The following is a 24,228-nucleotide window of genomic DNA, read 5'->3' on the forward strand; positions in this document are numbered from 1 at the left end:
CTTTCGGCAACCACTTATTTAGCATGTTTGAAAAGCCAGTAATACTGCAGCCACTCATTCTTGGAAGGCTTGTTTGCTACAAAGCGCTAAAGATGTTGAGAGGCTATTCGTGCAGCTTCTTTAAATGACAACTAGTGATATTGAGTTTAAAAGTGTTCCTAATTGTCCCTGATAGTTAGCTGACTTTTTTTTTCACAAGTTGGTACAAGCGTAGTGTCTAATTAGACCAAAATAAGTATTCCTGCGGTAAATGTATGCGTCTGCGCTTGACTTTTCGATATGATATTCGATACCAACTATTCGTATTCGATTAGTGTTCGAAGAATTTGACATTCGCAGTAGTTAGGTATTATGCGTATATATGTGATTGCAAATAAGACACATGCGCGTGTCAATGCAGATATTGTTTCTCAGCAGACTCCAGGCTCAGGTTAGTCATTTTGTAAATAAAACCTTCAAGGCCCAAGCAGCATGGCCACGATAATTGCCTTCGTTCAACAGGCCGAAAGAAAAATTCATGAGTGAGTTCAGAGTCTTGTGGTTTGAAATACTTTTTTATGTCATACACTGATAAACGTTTCCAGGTGTCTGGTGCCAGCGACAGCTGGCCAACAAAACCTTCTCCGGCAACAGATGATGGGTATAAAAATGAAATGTAATCTTCCGTCTGTACAAACCCAAGCGTCACTGCTTTACACAAATCATTCGTTTTACACTTCCCGCACACTCCATCGTGCTGAAAAGCACTTCTGCCCCTCAAAGCAGCCACTTTTTTTCTTCAATTACGCAGCGCTACGCATGGCTTTCTACAACGAAAACTGCACAGCGCCTCCATTTCACTCTTAAGTTTCACGCACAAGGTGAAACAAGCGTCAATATATCATGTATTCCCTGGCATATTCACTGGCGACTCTGAAAACAGATCGCCGTCTCCGAACACTTGTGCGCCTACCCTGAGCTGTGCAAAGGGCAAGTGTAAAATAACATAGTTACAGCGATGTCGCGGACCTGAGATCAATATACAACTCACGAAGGGTAAAAGCAAAGCTAAAATCTGTCGCAGCAGTTAGTGTCGACTGCTATAGTGCTCGCAGTAGTAACAGCCGTGACAGTAAAGCTTATGGCGACCGCCACCACGCAGATGAATGCTCGAAGTGTACTTTCTGTCTTAGCACGAGCCCATTGCTAAGACAACGGCAAATAGGTCGAGCTTTTAAAGCACCCACAGCCACGGAGGTGCCTCCCGTAATTCCGGGCATCACCAGCAGACAACGCCCGGAACGTACTTGTCAATCAGAGACTGGTAGTAAGGCGTCAGCGCCTCAAGGTCAGGAACATCCTCGCATTTTGAGTAGAGGTCAAATTTACTGAAAGGCAAAACACACTAGCTCATGACATTGCTCTTTTCTCTCCCATTCGCCACAGCCATCCTATCGCACTTCTTACCGCGCGCAAACACAAAGCACAAGTTTGAAATCGTTGTAAAGTAAAGAAATGATTTGCAGTACGTTGGTGCCGCTCTCTTTTCAGGAAAAGCAAAAAGAAATTGTGTGTCACAGCGTTTGGTAATGATTATTACGTACTGCATTAGTATGTTCGGACTTGTGTTAGCACAGAAAACTCCTTGCTTATCAAGCAGCAGTTTTCAGCCTACACTTAAGTATTGTCCAAAAATGTGTCCTGTGGAAGTTCCAAAATTAAGACACAGCTGAAATGCTCATGAGAAAAATGAATCTAGAATAACGCTAAAACACTTAGCAATTTATACAACCTTCTACGCAGCCAACAGCGTAAATATGTTTCACGAAAATTCGATCATTTGGCACTTAGAAAGTCAAAAATTGACAAAGCCTTCACGTGTAGCTACTCGTTACCCCTCCAAAAGTTATTCGAAGAGGGCTTGTTCAATTGACAAGTTAGGCAGCTTTTACTATTTTTATGTCTATGCCACCGGCATCGGCACCAGTAACTTGGCAGCCACACAGAGATGATCATGTTTCCCAACATCATGTGCGATCATGTTTTGCGTTTCTTTTTGAAGTCTTGAGCAAACAGCTTGCCACTATCTCTCTGATTGTGGCTTTTTGAAACAACCAAGGGTGCGACATGGTTCACGCACTGCGATTCATGCGCAAGTTCTATTACAACCCGCGATTCTCATAGCAACCGCTGTTAAAGCGCCTTTTGAAGCAAGGTAGGCGAAGGCATGTCTTCTGAGCGCCCTGGCATTTATCTGACATAGTAGGATGCTTAGTCACCTGACAATGCTTCACAGGCACTCCCAAGTGACAGCCGAAAAGAAAGTAAATATTAGTACAAGAGTAAGCCTCGTGCTGTGATTAAAAGAGGTCACTTACTTGAACTCCTTGACCCAGGGCAACATGCGGAGGTCCTTGTCGTTGCAAAGTTCCAAGTAATCACCTCCCGAATGCCAAGGGTAGAAGGAGTGAAACCGTATCATGTACAAGGCTTCATCAGGAAGTGTCGCCCCGTGATTCTTGAGGACCCGATACATATACTCGTCGTGGCCCCAGGACATGAGAACCTGCGTGCAGAGACGTTCCCGTGACACCAATATTATACAGGTTGGAGTGGCCACAAGTTCTGCCTCTGAAAATGAACTACTCCAATCGACAATCCCTGCATGTACACTGTAGCAATGGAAGTGACTTCGCGAATGTATTCGAAGTCACGTTTATTAGCGAGAGTGCAGGGATTTAAGTCTGAAATTTAGGCACTTCCGAAACATCGTTTGCTAGGCCAATAAACCGAAGCTTTGGTGGTGCAGGAAAACTCCCGAGGATCAAAAGGCATCGTGACCAAATGCCATAAGTGAGGGTTGTCGATGGTTAGCTGGCTCAAATCAGCCAGTATGCTCAAAGACCCCATATCATATACCCGTATCTACTCGTGCAGGTCAAATCTCTATGGCCTTCCCTGCAACCAATTAGAACAAAAATGAGGGCCGAGCACGCATTCACGAACCAGGAAAAGTAGACAGGTCCCTGTCAGAGAGACCCAATAAATGTAGGGGTGGAGTACAGGTACACGAACGACCTAGAGCAAACTAACTACATTTACTCGTAGTAAGACGTTCAAAGACGTTCGCGCTGACGGGTCACCAAACTGGCTCAGCTCTGTAAATATTGCATGAGGTCAGTACAGAGAAGGAAGACAAAAAGGCTATGGCGCATACCTGCCGCAAAGTTTGTCTTCAGCAAACACAAGGCGGGACTGTCTTTCCAGTGTTTGATTCTCAGTAGTCTTTGACAAGTCTTCAAGTTATGTGGCAGCCTGTATAGCCGTTTGCGCCAGACGTGTTTTTTTTTCTTATTTTTGCTGCTTCTATTATAGCTGCTGATCCTGGTTGCTGCCTTAGCAGATGTGAATGTGTCTAGCATTTTGCCCACTTTACCAATTTTTGGACACCGCTCCAACACTCGACGTAGAGCAGCGACATAAAAAGCTGCGCGGGCCATCATACTTTGTTGACGAGCCACCAAAGTGGTTGGCAGTCGAAAATACCGTGGCACTACTGTCTTGAATAATGCTCAAAGCGGAAATATTTACACGTATGAAATGCCAGGGTGTCTATCCAAACCTGTACCGAAAACCATACCAAAACCACAACTTTGGGTGAACTGAAAGGTTGTTTCAGGGGCTCCGGGTAAAGCCCCTCCATGACATTTTCCGGCAAAAGCTCGGAAGAGCGTGGATCAAGGGGCTTTAGCTCCGCAGAATAAACATTTCTGGTGACACTCCCTATTCGGCCGTTAAGTCCAGCTTGTTACTAAAGCTAGACAAACCAATGAGCTCAGCTGCATGACTTATTGTAACTATAAGCACTGCGGCAGCTAATGAATGCCTTGACTGAGCGGCAACCGCGGCTGTAAACGTCACGCGAAATCTGCTTTTGTTACGTGTCATGGTTCAACGAACATTTAGCACGTGCTTAGCAAATCAGAAGGACAACGCTGTTCGAGTTGTAGAAATTATTCGTGGGGGCACAATGTGCGTGCTTTTGACTTCTTTGTCCACCTTTCGCGAGCACAAGACTACGTGCATCACGTGCAGATGCGCAAGAAAGTTGGACGTATGGTTCAGCATAAACTGCCTTTGCTCATCGTTCAGTAGCATCAATGTCCTCACCTGCTTCTAAATAACTAGAAAACTGAGTGAAAGGTCCAATGCTGACTACTTTGATTGCTAAAGACTCGAAGTTTGAAGCAGAATACATCACCTGCCACAGTTCACTCACTACCAGTCCTGACTCAAAACGAAAGTTAACTTACTCTGCTGCTGTCAAATTAACGAATGTAGGAGCTATACACACCTTACGCTGATGCAGAGATTCTCACTAATTACCTTGTCTTTACTATGTACATTAAAATGCCCGCTATCTGTGAATTCGTTCGTAAATTTCTGCCTCCTCTTGATGAAATTTGCGCATGCGCCATGCGGACAAGTCGATAGTATAGCGCAGCATATCGCTATGGGACAGGATAAAACGCACTGCGTGAAACTGGTTTGCGAACCGGTTCACTGTTGCGAACTGGTTCGCGAGCCTTTATATATGTTTAGTTCTCCGAACCAGAACTGAACTGTAAAGAAATCTGAGCGCCTTGAACTCGAACCTGTACTGAACCGGTATCTTTTTTTCGGTTTGACACTCTGATTAAACGTAAAAGTATTATATTCTTACTGTAGAATGAAATGATTTTACTGCTTTCAAGCACCGGTATACGTACCCAGGCACGGAAATGAAGCGAAGCATCGAATCAATATTAATGCGAGGTAAGCGCAGGCGGGAGAGGGAAACAAGACAGGTGGGAGTTATAGGCATGCTGATAAACCTGTAATCTTATTGCTGCATGGGACAACGTTTGGTTACGTCACCGATTACAAGTAAGCGCGAAATAACGTAATGATCCCAAATATGGGCACGCTGAGCCATATTCATCGGTGCTCACGCCTGAGGCAGCTATAGGAAAAGTGTGCGTGCCTGTTCGAGTCCGCAGTTTCGAGTGTAGATGCCGAGGCGGCTGTTGTAGCGGTTGTCGTTAAGGTCCGGGTTATCAACAAAGCTCGTGTCTCGGTACACGATGGAGTCCTGGTAGGCGCAGCCAACCGGGAATGTGTCACCCACCACGGCCCACTGGGGTTCGCCATAGAAGGCCATCACCTGCGTGGGACAAATTCGATCAAATGACAACCCTTATACAGAGACGCGGTAGCACTGTTGTAGCAGCCAAGTTATGCCCATAGGTGATGTGCTCTGCGTTTTAGGGCCCGTTAAAAGGCCCCTAGCCAGGTTTGGCCGTTCTTATCAAACAAGTGTAGTGCACACATGAAGGGCTGACGATCGTGTCTACAAGGTATTACGGCGCTGCGCACTGCGAAAAAGGTTAAATTTCAAATGAAACGCCGTGCTCTCTCACTCTCGAGACAGCACGCCTCTTGCCAAAAAGTCACGGTCACACGCACACATGCCTCTTCGCAGTGCATTTTTGGTCCCGCTAGCGTCACTCGGCTCCGGTAAGGGAGAAGACGGGAAAGGACCTGCTAGAGGCAGAGGGAGAGAGTGTTTATACGTTGGCAGTGGCGCTCGCCTCCTGGCGGCACGGTAAACTTAAATCTTAGGGGTTTGCATGCCAAAATCACGGTCTAATTATGAGGCACGCCGTTGTGGGGGACTCCGGAATACCTTGGACGAGCTGGGGTTCCCTAATGTGCACCTAAAGCTAAGTACACGGGTGTTTTCGCATTTCGCCCCCATCGAAATGCGGCCGACGCGTGGCCGGGATTCGATCTTGCAACCTCGTGCTTAGCAGCTTAACACCATGTCCACTAAGCAACCGCGGCGGCTCTGGCGGCATGGTAACAGGACAGGTAATTTCTTCTCGCTCCTCCAATAATCAATTTCAAAAATGATTTCGGTAAAACGACTCTTACACGGTGCTTTACACCTTCCAGTGTATAACGAAAATTTACAACTAAGCCTGGGGAGGGCCCTTTAAGGAACGTTGTAGTCACATGTCCACAAAATGACTTACTGCTCAGGCTTCGCGCGTACCTAAGGGCACGATTGATCGATTATTTTATTGTATGTTTCGTGGGATTCAACGTCCGGAACTAGCCCCTTGGTTCTGAAAGTTACTGCTTGAAGGGGGAGGAGGAGGAATAAACATTTATTTCGGAACCAGCACTTTAAGATGGCCGGGCCTAAGCCTCCCATGAGGGGACGTCGAGGGCTTGCCTCGCCGCCGCCTCACGGGCGTGCTGGGTCGCCCAGGTTTGGTCGTCGAGGGCGGAGCTCCGCACAGCCTCACGCAACCTCGACGAGAGGGTCGTGGTGTTAATTTGTGTGTACTGTGCTGGGCACTCCCTACAGCATATGCGGAAGCGTAGCCGGGTGAGTGCCACAGCACCGGCAGTTGGGGGTATTGTAAACTTCAGGGAATATAAGGTGGAGGCGGGCGGGTGAAGGGTACGTATTTGTTTGTAGCAGACGCAGGGTGGTAACCTGCGCCCGGCTGAACTTAGGGTGAGGGGGGGGGGGGGGGGAAGGTTCGGCGACTAAGGTAAAATGCCTTAACGAGATAGTTGTAAGTAGTCAGACTATCCCTGGTGTCCAACTCGTCTCCAGTGTCTCCGGCGCGGTTGACTAGTCCTCGCGCAATGCAGTGGGTGACCTCGTTGAGGTTGGGGAGGTGTGGCTGGACAGTGCCCGCGTTGGCCGGGATCCATGTCAGGGAGATCATGCTCTTTAGAGTGTGGTGCCTGGCGGAGGATACGAAGAGCTTGAGGAGAAATACGGCCTTTGCTGAAGTTAGTGACGGCTGAGCGAGAGTCACACACGATGGTGTGACAGGTGGGATCTAGGGGGAGATTCAAATTAATATCGACCACCTGGGTTTCCTTTAGTTTACATTTATTTAAAGTACACGAGCGTTTTTCCCCTCTGATTGGATCCTCGGCACTGAGCTTAGCAGCAGAACGCTATGATCGCTGAGTCATCACGGCGGCTAAGGTTAACTCTTTTGCTTTTCCTATCTACGTAGCTTGCCTGTGGCAGGGTTAAAAAAACACGACAGCATACCTATGCTGGAGAAAGGAAAAGACTAGGCAGAACTTAGCACCCCTAATTCTAAGACGCGCTCGTGCGTCATGGGACACCTTGCGCACTCTCATTTATCAGCCAGGTGTTTATAGCTCGTATATTTTGAAAGCTTGTTATTTCGTGCGCACTGTGACGCGCTCGCGTGCGCTCAAACACCTGCAGTTTTCTGTTAGATACCTCCAAAGTGAGTGAAGTCAGCTATAATGCTATAAATAAGTGCGTTACTGATGGTGGGGATGGGGCCTCTATCACCCAGCACAGTAGCCTGATGGTCTAATCATCTAGCCACAATCGCACACGCGTGCTTTTCTCGTGCCATAGTCGCTCTTTGAAACGTTTGATAATTGCATCAAGTCCCAGTTTCTCGAATTCCTCCCTCGTGACAGCATGTGACAAGAGACGCTGTGTTAGGCTGCCCTGCCGTCGGGATAGGCTCGTACGTGTTTCTGTCAAATACCTAAAACGTTGGGGAAGTTCGCCTGTAATGCTATCGCATTAAAAGGAACTTCGCCATTAGAGCAGCATGTGCACTCAGGAAAGCCAGAACAGCAAAAGCATTTTCTCCGCAAATGCAAGAACACAGCGTTCGAGCGCACCTTTCCTAAGTCGTGTATGAGGCCTGTCAGGTGGAACCAATCCTGGTGTGGGTGCGCAGCACGAATCTTCTCGGCAGTCTGGAAGGCGTGCACAATGTTGGGAATGTTCACGTCGGGGTCGCTCTCATCCACCAGGTCATTGAGCTTCTCCAAAGCCTCCATGATGGGCATGCGCGCCTTGTTGAACTTGCCCCACTCAGCCATCTGCTCACGTGCATAGAGACAAGTATAAGCAAGATTAGTCAGTACGAAGGAGAAATGTCAGTCCACACATGAAGCTGGGTCGGTATTTTGTAGCGATGCCTTTCCGATGCTAATGCATTTTCGCGCTTTTCGCGCTCGGTCAGTGGTCAGAGCGACGGTCCGCTCACGTTATCAAAGGGATCAGCCGGCCGCGAGCGGTGGATGATAAGACTAGTATAGAATAAGGCATAAGGCATCGCTACAAAATACCGGCCCTGGCTAGCTTTATTACTTGTGAGAAAGCAAATCAAGATGGCCCCGCAATGATGCAGGAAACGCGAGTCTACAATGCCACCGACATTGGTCTTGTACATCCTGCACTAGCTGCGATTAACTTCACCTTTCTTGAAGCATATGTAAGTTGGCAACGTTGCTCTAATATATCCTGCTGATAGTCGAGAGCACCGTGAATTCAATGGCGAAGCAAGGCATCTTCAGCTACGCTCAGGCTTTTAGAAGGCGTCGAAAGTACACCGGCTCTACAAGATCTCAAACTAGGATACAGAGATACGTAATAGGGAGGGCACGATAGCACGTTGTGTCTGATATCAAAGAACTATATATACTAATTATACTCCGTTTCTTAAGATTATTATTCAGCAGCCATTGATGATTGATGGGTTTTAATGGCGCGAAGGACATCTTTGGCCAAAGAGCGCCAAGTCTAGTTCACCAGCCATTGATGGCGTCTGTATGATCACAGAAATGCATTTTCCAGGGAAGGGCATTTGAAGGAATTGTTGAAGCTACATAGGAAGCATCTGCAATATTGGTGTTGTTTTTATTCCGGTCCACGAAAGATGCGTAATTGGCGGTAGCACTTGGCCGTCGACGTCGCCCAATGAAGTCATAGCCTAGCTATAGCCTAAAACCGCCAGTTGTCACAGACTTACGATCCTGAAGCAACGTTATGCTTGTCGGCTGCGTGGCTTTCCCCATCTGCATCCCCATAATGCACACTGAGATGAGGCGCGCACTTCTCTTAGTATAAAGGGCCCATTGAAATGTTAGTTATACACTGGAAGTTTTAGAACGCCTCCTAGGACTCGTTTTACCGAAATATTTTTTTTCAAGGCGCCCGTTCCTGCGGCGAGAGCGAGGAGGCGTGAGGAGGAAAGTGGGGAGGAGGTAGCAGCAGAACCATGAGGAGGAAAGCGGAGGAGGGTATGGCGAAAGCGTGAAAAGAAAAGCATAGTGCGGCGACGAGGGCTACGAGATGGATCCAGAGTAGCGCGCCTCGTCTGGAAGGTCTGTCAGCGGCGGCTGCTGTGAATCGTGCCCACGCGTCAGCCACACACTGGCTCTCGCGATCTCCAGATTAGCAAGGCGGTCGCGCCACCACATCGCTCCGTTTGCAACGTGCCGCCCGAAACAGATTGTCCGCGCCAGTCAATATATCGCGAAATGAAGACATGTATACAGCTGCGCTCAAATTTCGCATTAAGGAGCATCGTAATCGCCGGCGATTTTTGTTTCCTCTTCATTTTTTTTGCTGCACGGTGCATTTCCGGTAGTGGCGTTGCGCATTCCGCATTAAACGATTACCGAAGTAACGGGTAAGTGTGAGTGAAATTGCTAGCAATGCATTTTAAGTCACGGTATCTGTGCGTGTTACCTCGACTCTCTCGATAGGAGCCAGCTTCCTCGAGAGGGAGGACGCGCGGCGTTCGGTTTCAAAGTATAGCTGTTTTCGGCGGCGCGCAGCGCTGTAACAGTTTGCATACACTGATCGTCAGCGTATGAATTATGTCCTGTGCTTGTCTGTCTACAACAGAGAAACCTGGTGAGGGGCACTTTGTGTCCGTTGCGTTTAGGCCTCTTTCAAGCTACCTAGTCACACAAAGGAACAGCGTTTCAGTAGTCCATGGCTACCGAAACGCTATAGTAAGTTACGAGCTGCTACTGCAGTCCCCACCTACAACTTACTGTTGGAGCTAGGCTGGTCTTCATCAAACACTTTACAGATTCACACATCAAGGCGACGCCACCGATTTCTATCGCCTACGTGAAACAGTAGCCCATAGTCACGCTTGATCTCCTGTCGGAATAGAACTTTCACTGCCGAAGCGAGCTTCAATGTCAACAGAATTGCTGTCTAGCTGGAACCTATTTATCGATGCTCACGCCATAAGCACCACAAAGAGGGCACGAAGCTGTAAGCAGATGCGCTGTCACCACGTAGAGCCACCGATAAGGAAGGCTCGTCGGCCTGCATCAAAAGGTTCTTGAGCGCGAGACCAGCTACCGCAGCGCAGACACCAAGGCGCCGAGATCGAGGACCCGCTCACCATAGGTATACATGCCCATCGAGTGAGATCGACGATAACATTTCTCGAACCTTTTCTCGGTGCGCACCTTCACGCGGGGTGAAGCTGCTATCGAGGAAGGAGGCCTCGTGTCCCGATGCCCCAGTGAACTGCGTAGATTGCGCGCCGCGCCCCTGACGGCAAGGTGACCCGCGTACGAGAGTGGCAGATAACGAATAGCGAGGCAGCATGCGGCTTCACTTTGGTCGCCAGCTGTGGCTGATCTTGAATCGGATGATGCAATAACTATTGTTCCGGTGGCGGACATGTCTTGGAGATCCCGGCTGCGTAGCCTTCGTGTTACTTCGTGCGTGAAGAACTTTACTAAGAGGTCCGGATTATTACTATTATGTGTTTTGAAAACATATACATACACATGACAGGAAAGGGAAAGCGAGCAGTATATAGGCTGGCAACTGCCACCGGAAGGGGCACAACGCCTGCCTTCGCTTCCGAACGGAGGAGACAGACACATAGAAATGGAAGATAGGAAGAAGCGGAAGAAAGATGAAAGAAATGGAAAAGTGACAAATCTCAAAAATGAAGCAGAACACAAACAGCACAGGTCAGCACGCAGTGGGGCCGGTCACTGCAGATCACGCTGGTAAAGCATGTTAAAATTGAAGAAATAGTGTCTCAGGTACGGTCCCTTGAAAATAGAAATAGGCTACAAACTGGAACCTAAGTTCGTTATGTGCGAGCTGTACGCGATTGACGCATTACGTAGCCCAGTTGTAATAGACAACACTGGATGAATTCTGCATTCTTGTTTCGCTTTTCTTCACAAAACGGCGTCATGCAGCCTGATTACGTTTTTTTTTTCGCGTCTTTTCTTCACCATCTCAAGATACCAAGCGAAAGATCCGCAACTGTTTGAGGTCCCGGCCCCTACGAAAACGTGCCACTGTTTGTCCGAAGCATCAAGCGTGTTTTTCCAAAGGAAAGCCCCTGTAACTGTAGTTTGATCAATAGTATGCTTTTATTGTGGCTGCGATGAACGATTGTTCATATACCAATGTTTCTCAGCGGCTTACACGCTACTGGTTAAACCAACCACTTGGATAATAACGATAATGTGGCGTCTAATGGCGCAAGGGCCAGGTTTGATCACAGAAAGTATAGAAGTGGGGAAGCATGCCCACTTTGTGAAGATTTACGTAAATCCACCCTTGAATAGCTATCTACAACGTCCTCATTATTTGTAAAGGAAACAGTCTTACTACCATAGAAATGTCTTTGTTGCGAAGTGCGGTGAGTGAAACGTTCTTGAAGCGGTATTGTTGTCTACCTGGATTACTGTATTTGCAACAGATACGGTGATGTGCGACTGTGTTCTCTGCCATTGAGATATAAAATAATGTGAGCCTCTGACAGGCATGTTCTGTTTACAGAAGACAAAAAATGCGCGAACCTCAGCGCGCAACATATGTCACTAGACATTGTTTTGAACTTGCGATTATTACTGATAAGAATTCCTTATTGTTTGCTTCTCAAAAGAGGAAATGAGGCGCTTAAGCTCCTAAAATTCTTTTAAGCATTCGCTCTCTTTAATAGCCTTAGAATAAAAATATTCTTTCAAAAGACATTGCAACTTCGGAGTCAAACCTCATGTCTGATTTTTTTTATACTTCTACCCAAACAGTGGATAAAGAAATATTCGTTATTTAACACTAGTATGGCAGCAGCCGCGTAGCCGATCAATGACTTAAAAGTGCAAGGTGTCTTGGTTGTGTTTCTGTTGTCTACAAACAAGCAAAACATGCGTCGAATATCCTGAATGAGAAGAAATGTAATTGTAATGACGTTGATGATTAAGCTCTTATATTGATTCCTGATGTCGACAGCAGAAAAGATTATCTATGGTTACCTCACTTTTCTAATTGAGTAAAGGTGCGTAATTAAAACACATGCAAAAACCGCACGGCTGGCTACTGCAGCCTTCTAGCAGTTAGTGCTTCCAAAAAACCAGCTCACTCTTGTCGTTTTCTGCAAGAACTCATGTGTACTGTAAAACAAAATTCATGCACGTGACTGCTATGTAAGAAACTATTCTTGTCTAGCGCACAACCTCTGGCGGCTAAAGTGCACGCTGTAAGCCCTGCGTAGATTCGGGTATTTCGAAACGAGATATTATACAGTAAACCTAAATGGGTATCTTCGATAACCGGACTCATTGGTTTAGGTGCAGACCTTGCGGGTGGTGGAAGCCGCGTTTTTGCAATGCGCCACTTTTGTAGAAGCTTTCTCGAGCATGTACTTAAAACATTTCTCGCACACAATAGGAAGCTATGTAAACATTTGATCTCATAGCTATAATTCTTCCCAGTTTTATTTGAAAAGTGCGTCTTTGCTTTGTCGTGTTAATTTTATGTGACTCTAAAGAGCAGTTAAGAACATACTCTTATTACATTTTGTACAGCACGGCACGTATCACTCAGAAGTTAGTCACGATTGCGTCGTCCGGCCCCGCGAGCTGAGTGACATCGACCAATACTTGTCTTTGGGCATGAATAAAAAGTCGCAGTTTCGCCCGAAAGGCGAAGCACTGATTGCGATAGCAAATTAGGGGATACCTACAGTATACGAAGTAAGAATAGTAGTTTTATCGGGCGTATGAACTTGTAAACATCGCCATACTGGCTAAATTAACAAGCACGGTGTCACGCGCCCACAAGCAAACATGAACACACATCACTCGATGACCGCGGGAACTGGCTGTCAACCCACTGGGGTTACGAAGCACGGCAGCAGCAGCGAGCGAATTTACCTTCGTGCTGCGTCTCGCATCAACGCGAACTAATCCGCGAAAACACAGCGTATGGCGGACTGTGTCCCCGACGCAGATGGCTTTCACGGTTCCGTGGCCGCCGCCGGGCCGCCTGGAGTATAACGCGAACGCTCCCCCCCCCCCCCCCCCCCCCCTTCCTCTCTACACTCACCCCCGGAGCGTTGCGCGCGACGGAAGACGGCGCGCTTCCTTCCCGCTTCCCTCCCTTGCGTGTGCGAGATTGAGCCGCGATCACCGGCTCACCCTCGCACGCTATCACTCGCACATACAGCATACGGCGCGCGACCATGGTTTTATCACCCATTGGACTTCATACGCAACCTCACGGTGACGGCGACGACGACGGCAGAAATACGCCTGGAGTGTCCATATAATTGCAATAATATGCCAGTGACTCATACAAATCACCAGAGAAAAGCCCATACGCTTTCTTTCTGCGCGCTGTAGCCACACACCTGATTCTACTTTACTGCATGGAACTTCACGGAGGGAGTGTAGAGATGTTTTAGGATTGTAATCACGTCGCTCGGCTCACTCTCCGTCTACTATTCTTGCGTTTAGAAAGCTATTTTTAGAAACCCCTCTTACACCCCCCCCCCCCTCAGAAAAAACACGATAATGCAGGCCAGAAGCAGCCGATAAAGGGACCAAGAGGTGATAACTGACTAGGTTGAGCTGCGGAAGCTGTGACGACTGTTGTGACGACACGCACTTATTCGCTCGTCAAGAATGATCGCCATTGCAGCGGGCGCTCGGCGAAATGACACCGGAAACCGATTGCGCGAAGCTTCTTATTCATAGCCAAGCTTACCCACAACCAAAAAAAGAAAAAAAGAAACTAGACCGAGTAAAAGCATGTTTTATATGAGTGTGCCAATTGCGTGAAACTTTTAACCTTCAGTTAAGTTTTACTCTGGGTAGGCTAGACTAGGCGCAAGTGACAAGAATTTCAATACATATGGTGCAACAGCCCTTGCCGCACACAAAGTGAAGGCTAAAATCATCGAACGTATTAAATATGAAATGAGGCACACCTTTGCAGACTACAGCACCAAGATCTCAAAGTGACCAGATTTGTCTGGTCACAATGTTGGGTGAAGCTGTCTTGAATTTATTTAGCAAAGTATCAAGCACAATGGTCAAAGACAGAATACAATACAGACAGCACTGACCGGCAACTAAATTTCTAAAATATTACTGTGTGAATGCTCATAACATAAAAAAGCTGGCAATACTCAAATAAGGCTCCAAAGGAAGCAATGAATTAAAGCAGCTAGAAGCTGAGACAGCAGCCGGCTGTTGAATTTCCCAACATGCTCACCACCACCACCACATCTCTGATTATGCATCCTTCATATCAAAAGAATGCTTATGCATAAATTTCTTTTGAAAATAATGTGTCAATTCATGAGAATTGCGTCTGCACAGAGTGATGTTGGAAGCCACATATTGTGCGGGTGTCTGACTTGACCTTTGTTGTTACTTCGCGCTGCATCATTTTCTTTCTCAGCCCTGGTTACAAACAATAATAGCGCTGGTTACATTATAAATTTAGTTTGATTAATAGCGATGGTCTATTTGCTGAAGGCTTTTGATGTAATAATTCAACACAGAGCAATAATACTAGTAATAACGCTTAATTGGGAATATTTACCCTTGCAAATGAATGCTCATAAATGGCCCTGTATATTTCAGATAAACTGGTTTCAGTATTTCGAGATAGAGTTTTGTGGTATTGCAAGCATGTTAGTGCCAAAAAGAGTTTGTTGGCGTCAACGGAGCTGTGAGCGAGGTAAAGAAGGACTCAAACTTTTTTTTTGACCAAAAGTAGACATAATCGTAATTGTGGCAACTTCATAGCTGAATCAGCTTTTAATTTGCCACCAAAGCTTTTGCGGCTTCAAAATTGTTTCTTCACAACGTGTAAATGTTTTAACACAGACTGCGTCAGAACAAAAAAATTCTATTTCTTTCTGTACTTTCTTAGGGCACACAAAAAAAATGGACGCCACAAATATCTCATCGCTTGATGTTGGTGCTTTCCTTCTCTTGTTGTCCTTATTTTTGAGATTACCAAACACTTTCTGCACTGAACTTTGACAGTAATAAATATACCCACCCGGTTTTGGACAAACTCCACTGTCTGGAAAGTGTGCATGTCTTTGTAGGTTTTGGCCACCCTGGCTTGCAGTGGGTCATCCTGCATTCACGGACAAACAACACCAACAGCGACAAAAAGTACGGTTGAGACACGTGCGCCGCACTGCTACGAACGTGCAAGTCCATGGCAATGTGCATGAACAGATATCAGCGGTGGCACAAATAATACGTTTCTGGGATTGCTAACGTAACTGTGGAACCGAAACAACATCGCTCATACCAGTTTATATATTTTTATTTGGTGGTCTTAATGGAGTCACAAGAAATTTCTCCATTACAGGACGTGAAGTTCACCCAGAAAGTTAGACTGCAGCTTATGCCTGCATTTTTCCCACCACCTCACGTTGCGGCCCTGCCAGAAAACTGAAAAATATGCCGGAAGTAACAAATATCGGCGTCTCTTACCATAATCTGCACTGTTGAACAGCAACTGAGCGCGTGTTATTCTGTAAGGGTCCACAAAGTGGACTGTCCATTTCAGAGCACACTGATTGGATAGAGTAGAAGCTGGTAGGACAGGCGCCAATCGTCACCGCCGGCTCTCAAGCTATATATCCACTCAGCGCACGCTGAAATGGAGAGTCCACTTAGTAGGCACTTACAGAACAGCCCCCCCCCCCCCCCCTCCTCCTCCCTGCTTTAGTTCTCGAGACCTCGACTGCGAATTTTCGCGAAGTCTGCTTAACTTTTCTCGATGGAAAATGTTTTCGCATCAGGCCTTAGTAGCACCTAAAAGCGCAAGTTACAATCTCACGGAAAGTTAACTATACGACGAAGGTTGGCATTGGCCATCAAAACATGCTCGCAGTTCAGCTGCAGTGCGGCCCCTCCAATCATACAATTACAAATAGATAACATTATTCGGTACCACGATGAGCCCCAGACATATTATTGCGAGTTGTTTATATTTGTAGATATTTATAGATGTTTTTGTGCACGTGAGTTGTTATAACCCTCTCATGGCGGCACGTGCAGGCTTCGATAAGCCTTGCATCCTTATCGTGAACCGCACTGAAGCTGACGCCTGATTGTGCACCCTTAGTACTCCACGTGTCACGGGCCACTCACTCAAGTGTTTGTAGTCTCAGCGATTATAAGCGATAATTCACCTCTAAAAGAAAACACCTTTTTGGACGGTGTAGTGTAATGCCTTCTGTCATTTCATAGACAGCTAAAATTGGGGGGCCATTATTAGTGCTCACACCCTCTAATTATACATAGCATAAGCGAGATAATGTAGGCCGGAACAAAGGCCTAAATAAGTATCAGTTCAGTTAAGTATACATAACGTAAACACTGACACTAAGCTATAACACCTCGCTATCACCTTCCACCCTCAGTTGTTTTATTTTTGTTTCTACAAAATAACATTTAGTCAACAAAGTGGAATACAAGCATTAAAGCCTTCAATGTCTGGCAAATATATACACTGGGCGCGTCTCTTTAACGGGTTGTGGACTCCCGAAATTCTAGCTCCATGGTGTTGAACGTTAATGGCAATTCGGAAGCAGCGAAATTCAACATAAAATTGTATTTTGACGTTTAAAACCCACCAGCGCACCGTGAGATATGTGGGGACGCCACAGTCGAGGGCTCCCGAATAATTCTGATCACCAGAGGTTGCTTTGGCATATACCAATATACCAAAATAGGTACGAGAGCGCTTTTTCTTTCGCTTACATCCAAATGCGGCCACTGTAGCCCGAAATCAAGCCCCTACCTCGTTCTCAGCAGCGTAATGCCTTAGCCACTGAGTAACAGCCGCAGATAATTCGAATTCGCGGGGTACCTGATCGTGAAAACGATATTGGAATCGGAGTTACAGTAATCCCCATACTACTAGCACGACGTTTAACATTAATTAAGAAAGCCCGTAGCGTGTGATTATTCCCATTTAGACCTCACAGCATTCTGTTGAAAAAAAGTATATATAATACTAAAATTTAGGCCAGTTCGGGGGATCGGCAAACCCGGCGCTGTGCGGACTTGGGAATAGGTAATGCCACGTGGTGGTGTGACAGGACCAACAGAGGATTTAGGTGAATATAATAGTACAATTTCGAAGCTTTATAACACAATATTTGACAATGTTCTTTTGCATGGTTAGAACTAGGCACATAACTTGAAACCGAAGAACGAATGAAGCACTAGAACACCCAGGCGAAGCGCTTCTTTTTCTTCGTTCGTTGCTCGTACGTGTAATCATATCAAAGTATCGAGCCCTGACACACATCTTTCCAAGTCCTTTCACCGCACACACGAGCGCCAAAATATTGCTGAAACATAAATACTGGAAGAAAAGTGGGACATCCAAAAAGTTTCAGGGCGCCGTTGACTTCATGATTAAATTCTTGCAGAAGCACTTGTATACGCTTCACGGACGCTCATCGCAAGGCGGAAACCGGGACACCCTCGATATCACTGGTGCATCCAGTGGTAACCGGCTCGGCAGCGATACCACGCGACTCGCTTCGTGCGGTGTGATACCATTCAGTCGCAGTGAGAACATGGATACACGAGCGGTCAAGCGAGTGTCTTCGGGAGAACGCCTTATCTCTCAGGGCAAGCAGACGTTCTTTTCTGCTGGGGCGCCTTGCCGCAAAGTTCAACAACTCTGTGACCTCCGTCGGCTAGTGCCGTTAGAGGCCGGAGATTTCATACGCGGCTTCAGATTTCCCTCGCGTTGCGTGCATTTTCTGATCTAACTCTCATTTGTTTCATTTGTAACTCACGTGGATGCTATGAGGCTCTTCGATTTACATGTTATATGTTTTTCTGGCTTGGATGCTCCTCGTTGCATTATACAATCTTGTTGTTGTTGTTAGACACTTGTATCAGCCGTCATTGATAATGGAAAGCGCATTATTGAGCGGGGGTATCTGATGACTGTCATTAACAGTCAGCTATTTTACATAGTCACGCCTGTGCGTATTGGTGGATGTTCTCTACGAATGCTAACTTTCCAGAGGTGCGCATGAGAAGCAGCTCGCTTCTTTAACACAGCGGAAATAGGAACTCAGGTTTTCATCGACTATAACTTACGGACCTCAGCATCACATGCGCGATTTATACCACGCGCACTGCTGCGAAACCCTCGAGTATTTGCCATGTTCCTGTACCGAAAATTATAATTTCCTTGGCGGGCAGAATTCACCAGTGTTAACTCATTGTATTCACGTCTTTCAAGCATCTGCTCTTACGCTCTTCCCCCGCCCACGTGGCAATATATGTAGTTTTCACTGCAAATCCGAAGAACTTTCTGAAAACTGTTATTGTGAATCCCGTGACTAAGGCGGCAGGGTCGCACCCAGGTATTATTTTCTACGGAGGTTTTGCAGCAACATCGGCCATGTTTAAAGATTTCTATTAACTTATTCGCGCGTGTACATTACGCACATCACTTACATACGATAGTATAAACATATAATACATATATATTGATAAGTACATGTAGTGACACATATGTGTGGGAGTTGGGCTGAGCAGCATATCCCCACCACGATTATTTTGGAACGTGTCAGGACCTCCTAACCCTTCGCCTGATTACGGGTGTATGTGGAACTGCCACTAAAAGTCCTCATATCGCTACAGCATGCGCGAGTGTGAATGGCGTTTAACAAGCTTGCTGGCAAATTTCAGGTTTCTTGTCAGAGTGACTCGAACTCTTGACACTACACACGGTGACTCGGGCCGACCGCTTAGCTATCTCTTAACAACAAACTTATCTTTCCCTCTCACTTGAGTGCTGGCTATAGTCTTTGCTACTTCGCGCTGCTTAAGGTATATATGTTACATAAACGTGGAGAGGAATATATTTTCTAATTTACAGGGGAAGTTTTCTTTGTATTGACGGCTTTGAAGACATGAGGGCCGATTTCTTGGCCTTTTCAATTGCTTCCGTGTTTCGTTAAAAGTTCGTGCAAAAACAGCATAGCAGTGTTTGCCTGTCTTGTAATGATAATTAGAGAGCTGGTATGGCCATTCGCTCCAGATTCAAAATTCTGGTACGCTTGGTTCAGTATTGCGCCTCGTTAGAAAGGTATGTTTGTTGAGCGATTTACAGTGGTGGAGCATATTATATATATATATATATATATATATATATATATATATAGTAACTGTATTTTTCAATGGGCCAAGCGTATTTAGACAAAGGAGCAGAACAACTTCGCGGTTATCTTAGGTTTATTTACCCAGCAGTTTTGGTCGGTCGACCGACCTTATATATATATATATATAAGAATGCAAATATTATATTTCTGGATTCTTTTGCACAAATATGCAGTTTAATACAACATGTACGAACTGTACTTATATTTCACACTGTACCTTAGATTTTTGTTTTTATCATGTTCATTTGAAAGGCCAAAGTGCACTCAACCTAGGTTTATTGCGGACTCTGCATACAGCATAGGTTGTTTTAAAAGCGAATCAACATAAACACTGGATGGATACGAAATTCGTGACAATCTTCGGAAGAACATCTCACTACGGCAAATTTTATCTTAGAAAGACCAATTCGATGAGATAAGGGAATACTTTTCCGGAACTCTTATCCAAGCTACTCGCCGTGGTGGCTCAGTGGGAGTTGCACGGTATGACGTCACAGGTTCGATTCGCTGCCGCATTGGGCCTTTCTTCTTTATGAAGGCGGAATTCAGAAAAATTTCGTTCACGTAAGTTTTGGTACAATCAAATTTGAACCAGACCCCCGCACTACGGCGTCGCTTAAAGCCCATGCGCCTTGCTTTGGAAAGAAACTTCTGTTGCTCTTATCCAGTTTAACTTTTTCATCAACTTTGCGTCCACTTCGTAATTAAGTAAACAAACTGATAATTGTGGCACACGAGCACGGATGATACTTCTGCAAATCGGCACAAAAATAAAGGCATTTCGATCTCAGGGCAAATGCAATGGCAGCGGCCCTTGCGAGTAGCACACCTTGTTGGTTGTGTAGGACCTAAAATCTTCAATTTTCTTGTGCTCTGGTCGGTAGAGCTCGGATGGGTCCAGAATGGGGATGAGCATTTTCGGTCCACTTGAATATCTGTTCCTAAACCTGCACAGGAAGATACCAAGAGAGAGAGAGAGAGAGAGAGAGAGAAGTAGTTTTTTTTTTTTTTTTGCAACCTTGATGAAAAAAAAAAACTATACGCCATTTTTTTTCGGGTCCTCTTTTTTATTCTGGGGGGGGGGGGGGGGTTGCACTACAAGAAACGTTCGATACGTTCGTGTTCTTTTGAGAGGTTTTGAACATCAGGATTATGTTGCCATGGTTGCGTTCATTCATTAGCGTGCCGACACTTTCTTATGTAAATTATATATTATGAAAAAATTACGTACTATTTCCGCTGTCGATATGCGGTATTTATTCGGTAAGATTATGCCAGTGCTCTTGCTGTGACACAATGACGAGTAAACAATGTTCGAGAGCCGATTTGCGATCGCCTTAACGTGATCAAAATCTACAGACAGCGTGCTTAGCTCTGTTTCTCCACACTTCTAAACAGAAATGCGGCAGGGCGACTGCTTGCGGAAATTATCTTTTACCATACTGCGTTTACCGAAGGACACTTTTGTTGGCCTAACTGGTACAAGTTCAATACAGAATAAGTGGGACAGCAAAAAATGGTTCATAAGACGACAACAGGACAGGTGCCTGCATTCTCTAGTATAATGTGTCGTCCTCTTTTTTGTGCCATTTCATCAAAGATAAAGCCATCTTTGGGGTTTGCAAGCTTGGTCTCTTCTCTTGCTTTTCATTCACTTGAGTTCTAGGCGCGGAAAACCTATCGGTGCAGCATCAGACAGAAACTATCAAGCACCGAACCTGAGATTAGAGCAAAAAAAATGTGGCAGCATTTTCGTTCATGTGCATATGACAGTGACAAAGTTAACTCATATGGCACACACACACCAGCGCGTGTGCACTTATTTGATGACGACTGCTGAAGGCTCAGCTTACCTAGAATTTGATGGCGGCTCGGCGCTCTACTCGGGCGCTGTTCACCTTGGCAATTTTGCCTTGCGATCGCTGGCGGCCTCGCGTTTCGTTCTGCGGTTCCAATCGTCCCGCGGGCGTTTTCAAGCGCCTTGCTCAGCAGCTGCGGTGGCTGTTGGGACCGGATGACGACATTGTTGTGGGTGGGCGAGGGGATCGTCACATGACAGGCCCGGCAGTGACATCAGCACGGCCTTCCGATGATAAGGCGAGAGCTCGAACGAGCAAACAAACAAGAATGAAAACAGACGAGACCACAGTAGGCATCATTCTACGCCTGGCTGATCGTTTCACTCCCAGACGGTGAAGAGGGTTTCTGATGATTCCGCGTTCGCTAGACTGGTTGAGTGCTTTATCGAAAGGCTGAGAGGTCGAGTGGCTGTCGTGGTGGAAAGGGGCAGGGTGCTCCCCGAATCAGTGCGTGCTATTCGCAGCGGTTTTTCATGTACGCGATGTTTGATAAAACATGAATAGCGAGATAGCGAGAGGGGTTCGTAGGGTGTGGTTCCTTCTCTCCTTTACGAAGCTGGTTCTCTGTGGCTCTTCTCTGCAGGGACGGCCATCTTCTGGCTATCCACGTGCCGCCACGCCACGGCAGTCAAACCGAGACAAGACGCACGTTTTCTTAGAATTTTCGGCGTATCGCTCCCTTGTTGATATCAAGTCTCGGGACTCTTATCAAATAGACTGTCGCCTTCTGCTTTGCTTCGGTGGCCTAATACCGCGTAGTTCTACTCGGTCTTCGCTGGCGGCGACAACGATTATGCACATGTATGATTGGTGGGCGTAGTTATGCGTAAGCAGCACCATGCGAGGAGGAAAGGGTGTCTCTATGACGATGTCGCAGGCTTCTTTAATGTCACATGTCGGTGTTAACCCTTCGATTGCGATAGAGGCGCGTAAAACCGGGAAGAGAGCACGCGTCGGTGCCCACTTGTTCGAGTGGACGAGGAAGTCTTAGGGGTCGTTCGCGAATATCAGGTACCGTGGCTCTGCGTATCTGCGGCGTCTGGCACGCGCTTGTTATTTGCTTTTCTTTTTTCACGCCAATGGTGTCATTAGTGGGACGGGGACTACGTAGCAGCCGCGAAAAAAACCAGTAGTTTGGGGAAGCTGATCCCATGGTCACCAGAGGTAGCAAGTTGCGAGGCTTAATGTTTGCTTTTCCTAATTAGCGTGACGTAGCCGCTCAGGAGTAACTGTCCATTAACCTAAGAAGGCTCGTGGCCGGGCGCTGAATGCAAGTCTTTCACGTGTCACCTCAGCTTGTTTAATTGTACAATGAGTGGTTTTATCTAGACAGATCTGCTAGTTATTTGTACGGCGATATTTCTATCTGGACAGATCTGCTAGTATCCTCTGGCACTGTGATTTCAATCGCCGTGATATCACTCCAGGATGTACTAAAAAATACAACGATACGTACCTTCAACAGCGATAATCATTGAAGCTTGGCCTTGCAGAGCGTATAGTGGGCAAACTTGGAGTGTGCTCGAGCGTACAAGTTGTAGGTTTGCTACTGAGCCAATTACTGTTCCCAATCTGTCACAAGGCTATGTGTCAATGACCCGAGGTCATGAAAAGGGGCTTCGTTTTACTCTTCGTTGTACTTGTAGCACTCTGCTTTCCCGACAGGCATAATCCAATTGTCAGGCACAGTACAATTACAAAAGGCGTGAAACCACGTTCACATTTGCCAAAACAACTGTGCTTTGTTCAATTACGCGGAAAATAACGTACTAAGAATGAAAACACACAACCACAGCAATAAAATGTGCAACGCATGGCATACGATGGCGTTCTTCCGTAACAGAAGAAAATTTTAAAATATATAAATAAAAGAACAAAGCGAAACTATATAAAATATGCAAATGCATCGCTAGTGTTGGAATCTACATGACGCGCAACTTACGTGAAGCGGTTAATTAATGCTATAAAACAAAATGCGATTCCGACAATGTTGTCTTCTTCTTTCTCATGATTTACGTGCCAAAACCAGTTCTGAATATGAGGCACGCCGTAGTGGAGGGCTCCGGAATATATTCGACCACCGGGGGTTCTTCAACATGCACTGCAACGCAAGCGCACGGGCGTTCTTGCCTTTCGCCTCCATCGAAATGCGGCCGCCGCGGCCGGGATTCGATCCCGCGACCTATCGTGCTCAGCAGCGCAACGCCTTAGCCACTGAGCCACCACGGTGGGTCCGCACAATGTTGCTTACGTTCATGATGTGCAACGTGTAAATCTGCGGAAATGTTTGTTTGCGTACCGCACAGCTGACAATTTAATTGTCATGCAATGTTTATGCTTGCTAACTACACCGTTCACAAGCTGGGCCGAACAGACCTCTCCCTGCCTACGTCACGATGAGTCGGTCATGTGGTCTTCGGGTACCTGTGGGAGTGTTTGGTGGACAAAAAGCACGGTGCACGCACTTTGGCACGCACTGACTGCTTTGCATATAGTATAGTGGATGGTCGCATTCTTCGTGTATTTTGTGCGCGTCCGCCGAGTCGGTTCGTCTTGCCGGCGAGTTGTTGCGCGGTTTGAAGAATAAATCGCACGAAGAAAGGCAGTTGGATCGCCTTTTTCAGTTTCCTAAGATATGAGAAGCGGTGACAAACGCGGGTGCTGGCAACGCGCCGCGACAAATGGCAGCCGTCAGAAACCGAAAAAATCTGTGAAGTCCACTTGCTCTTTTCTCGAAAACTTGAACTAAGTTGCTGCTGCTTTGGCAATGTCCTGCTGGTTTCTTGCTAGATTACGCTAATTTGAAGTGCGAACGCAGAATTGAATTCAATTCTGGGGTTTTGCGTGCCTGAACCACGATTTGATTATGAGGCACACCGTAGTGGTGGAATCAGGATTATACTGATTACCAGGGGATTTTTAACCTGCCCCAAATACATGGGACATAGGCGTTCTTGCATTTCGCCCCCATCTAAATGCGGCCGCCACGGCTGGGATTTGATCCCGCGACCTCATGCTTAGCAGCGGGACACCATAGGCGCTGA

The 24,228-nt window shown here is 46.4% G+C and overlaps 1 protein-coding gene across 1 annotated transcript; it reads right to left on the reverse strand.

Moving 5' to 3' along the window:
• Positions 1 to 539: 539 nt before the first annotated feature.
• LOC119461321 (inositol oxygenase-like) lies at positions 540 to 21,417 on the reverse strand. Its single transcript, XM_037722583.2, has 7 exons — positions 21,179 to 21,417; positions 20,155 to 20,272; positions 15,173 to 15,253; positions 7,717 to 7,920; positions 5,003 to 5,182; positions 2,358 to 2,545; positions 540 to 1,367 (listed from the first exon to the last, which is right to left on the reverse strand). The coding sequence occupies exons 2-7, from the start codon at positions 20,239 to 20,241 to the stop codon at positions 1,259 to 1,261; spliced, it is 849 nt and encodes a 282-aa protein (XP_037578511.1). The 5' UTR covers positions 20,242 to 20,272; positions 21,179 to 21,417; the 3' UTR covers positions 540 to 1,258.
• Positions 21,418 to 24,228: the final 2,811 nt, after the last annotated feature.

Source organism: Dermacentor silvarum, chromosome 8, assembly GCF_013339745.2.
Source record: "Dermacentor silvarum isolate Dsil-2018 chromosome 8, BIME_Dsil_1.4, whole genome shotgun sequence".
Classification (NCBI taxonomy): domain Eukaryota; kingdom Metazoa; phylum Arthropoda; class Arachnida; order Ixodida; family Ixodidae; genus Dermacentor; species Dermacentor silvarum.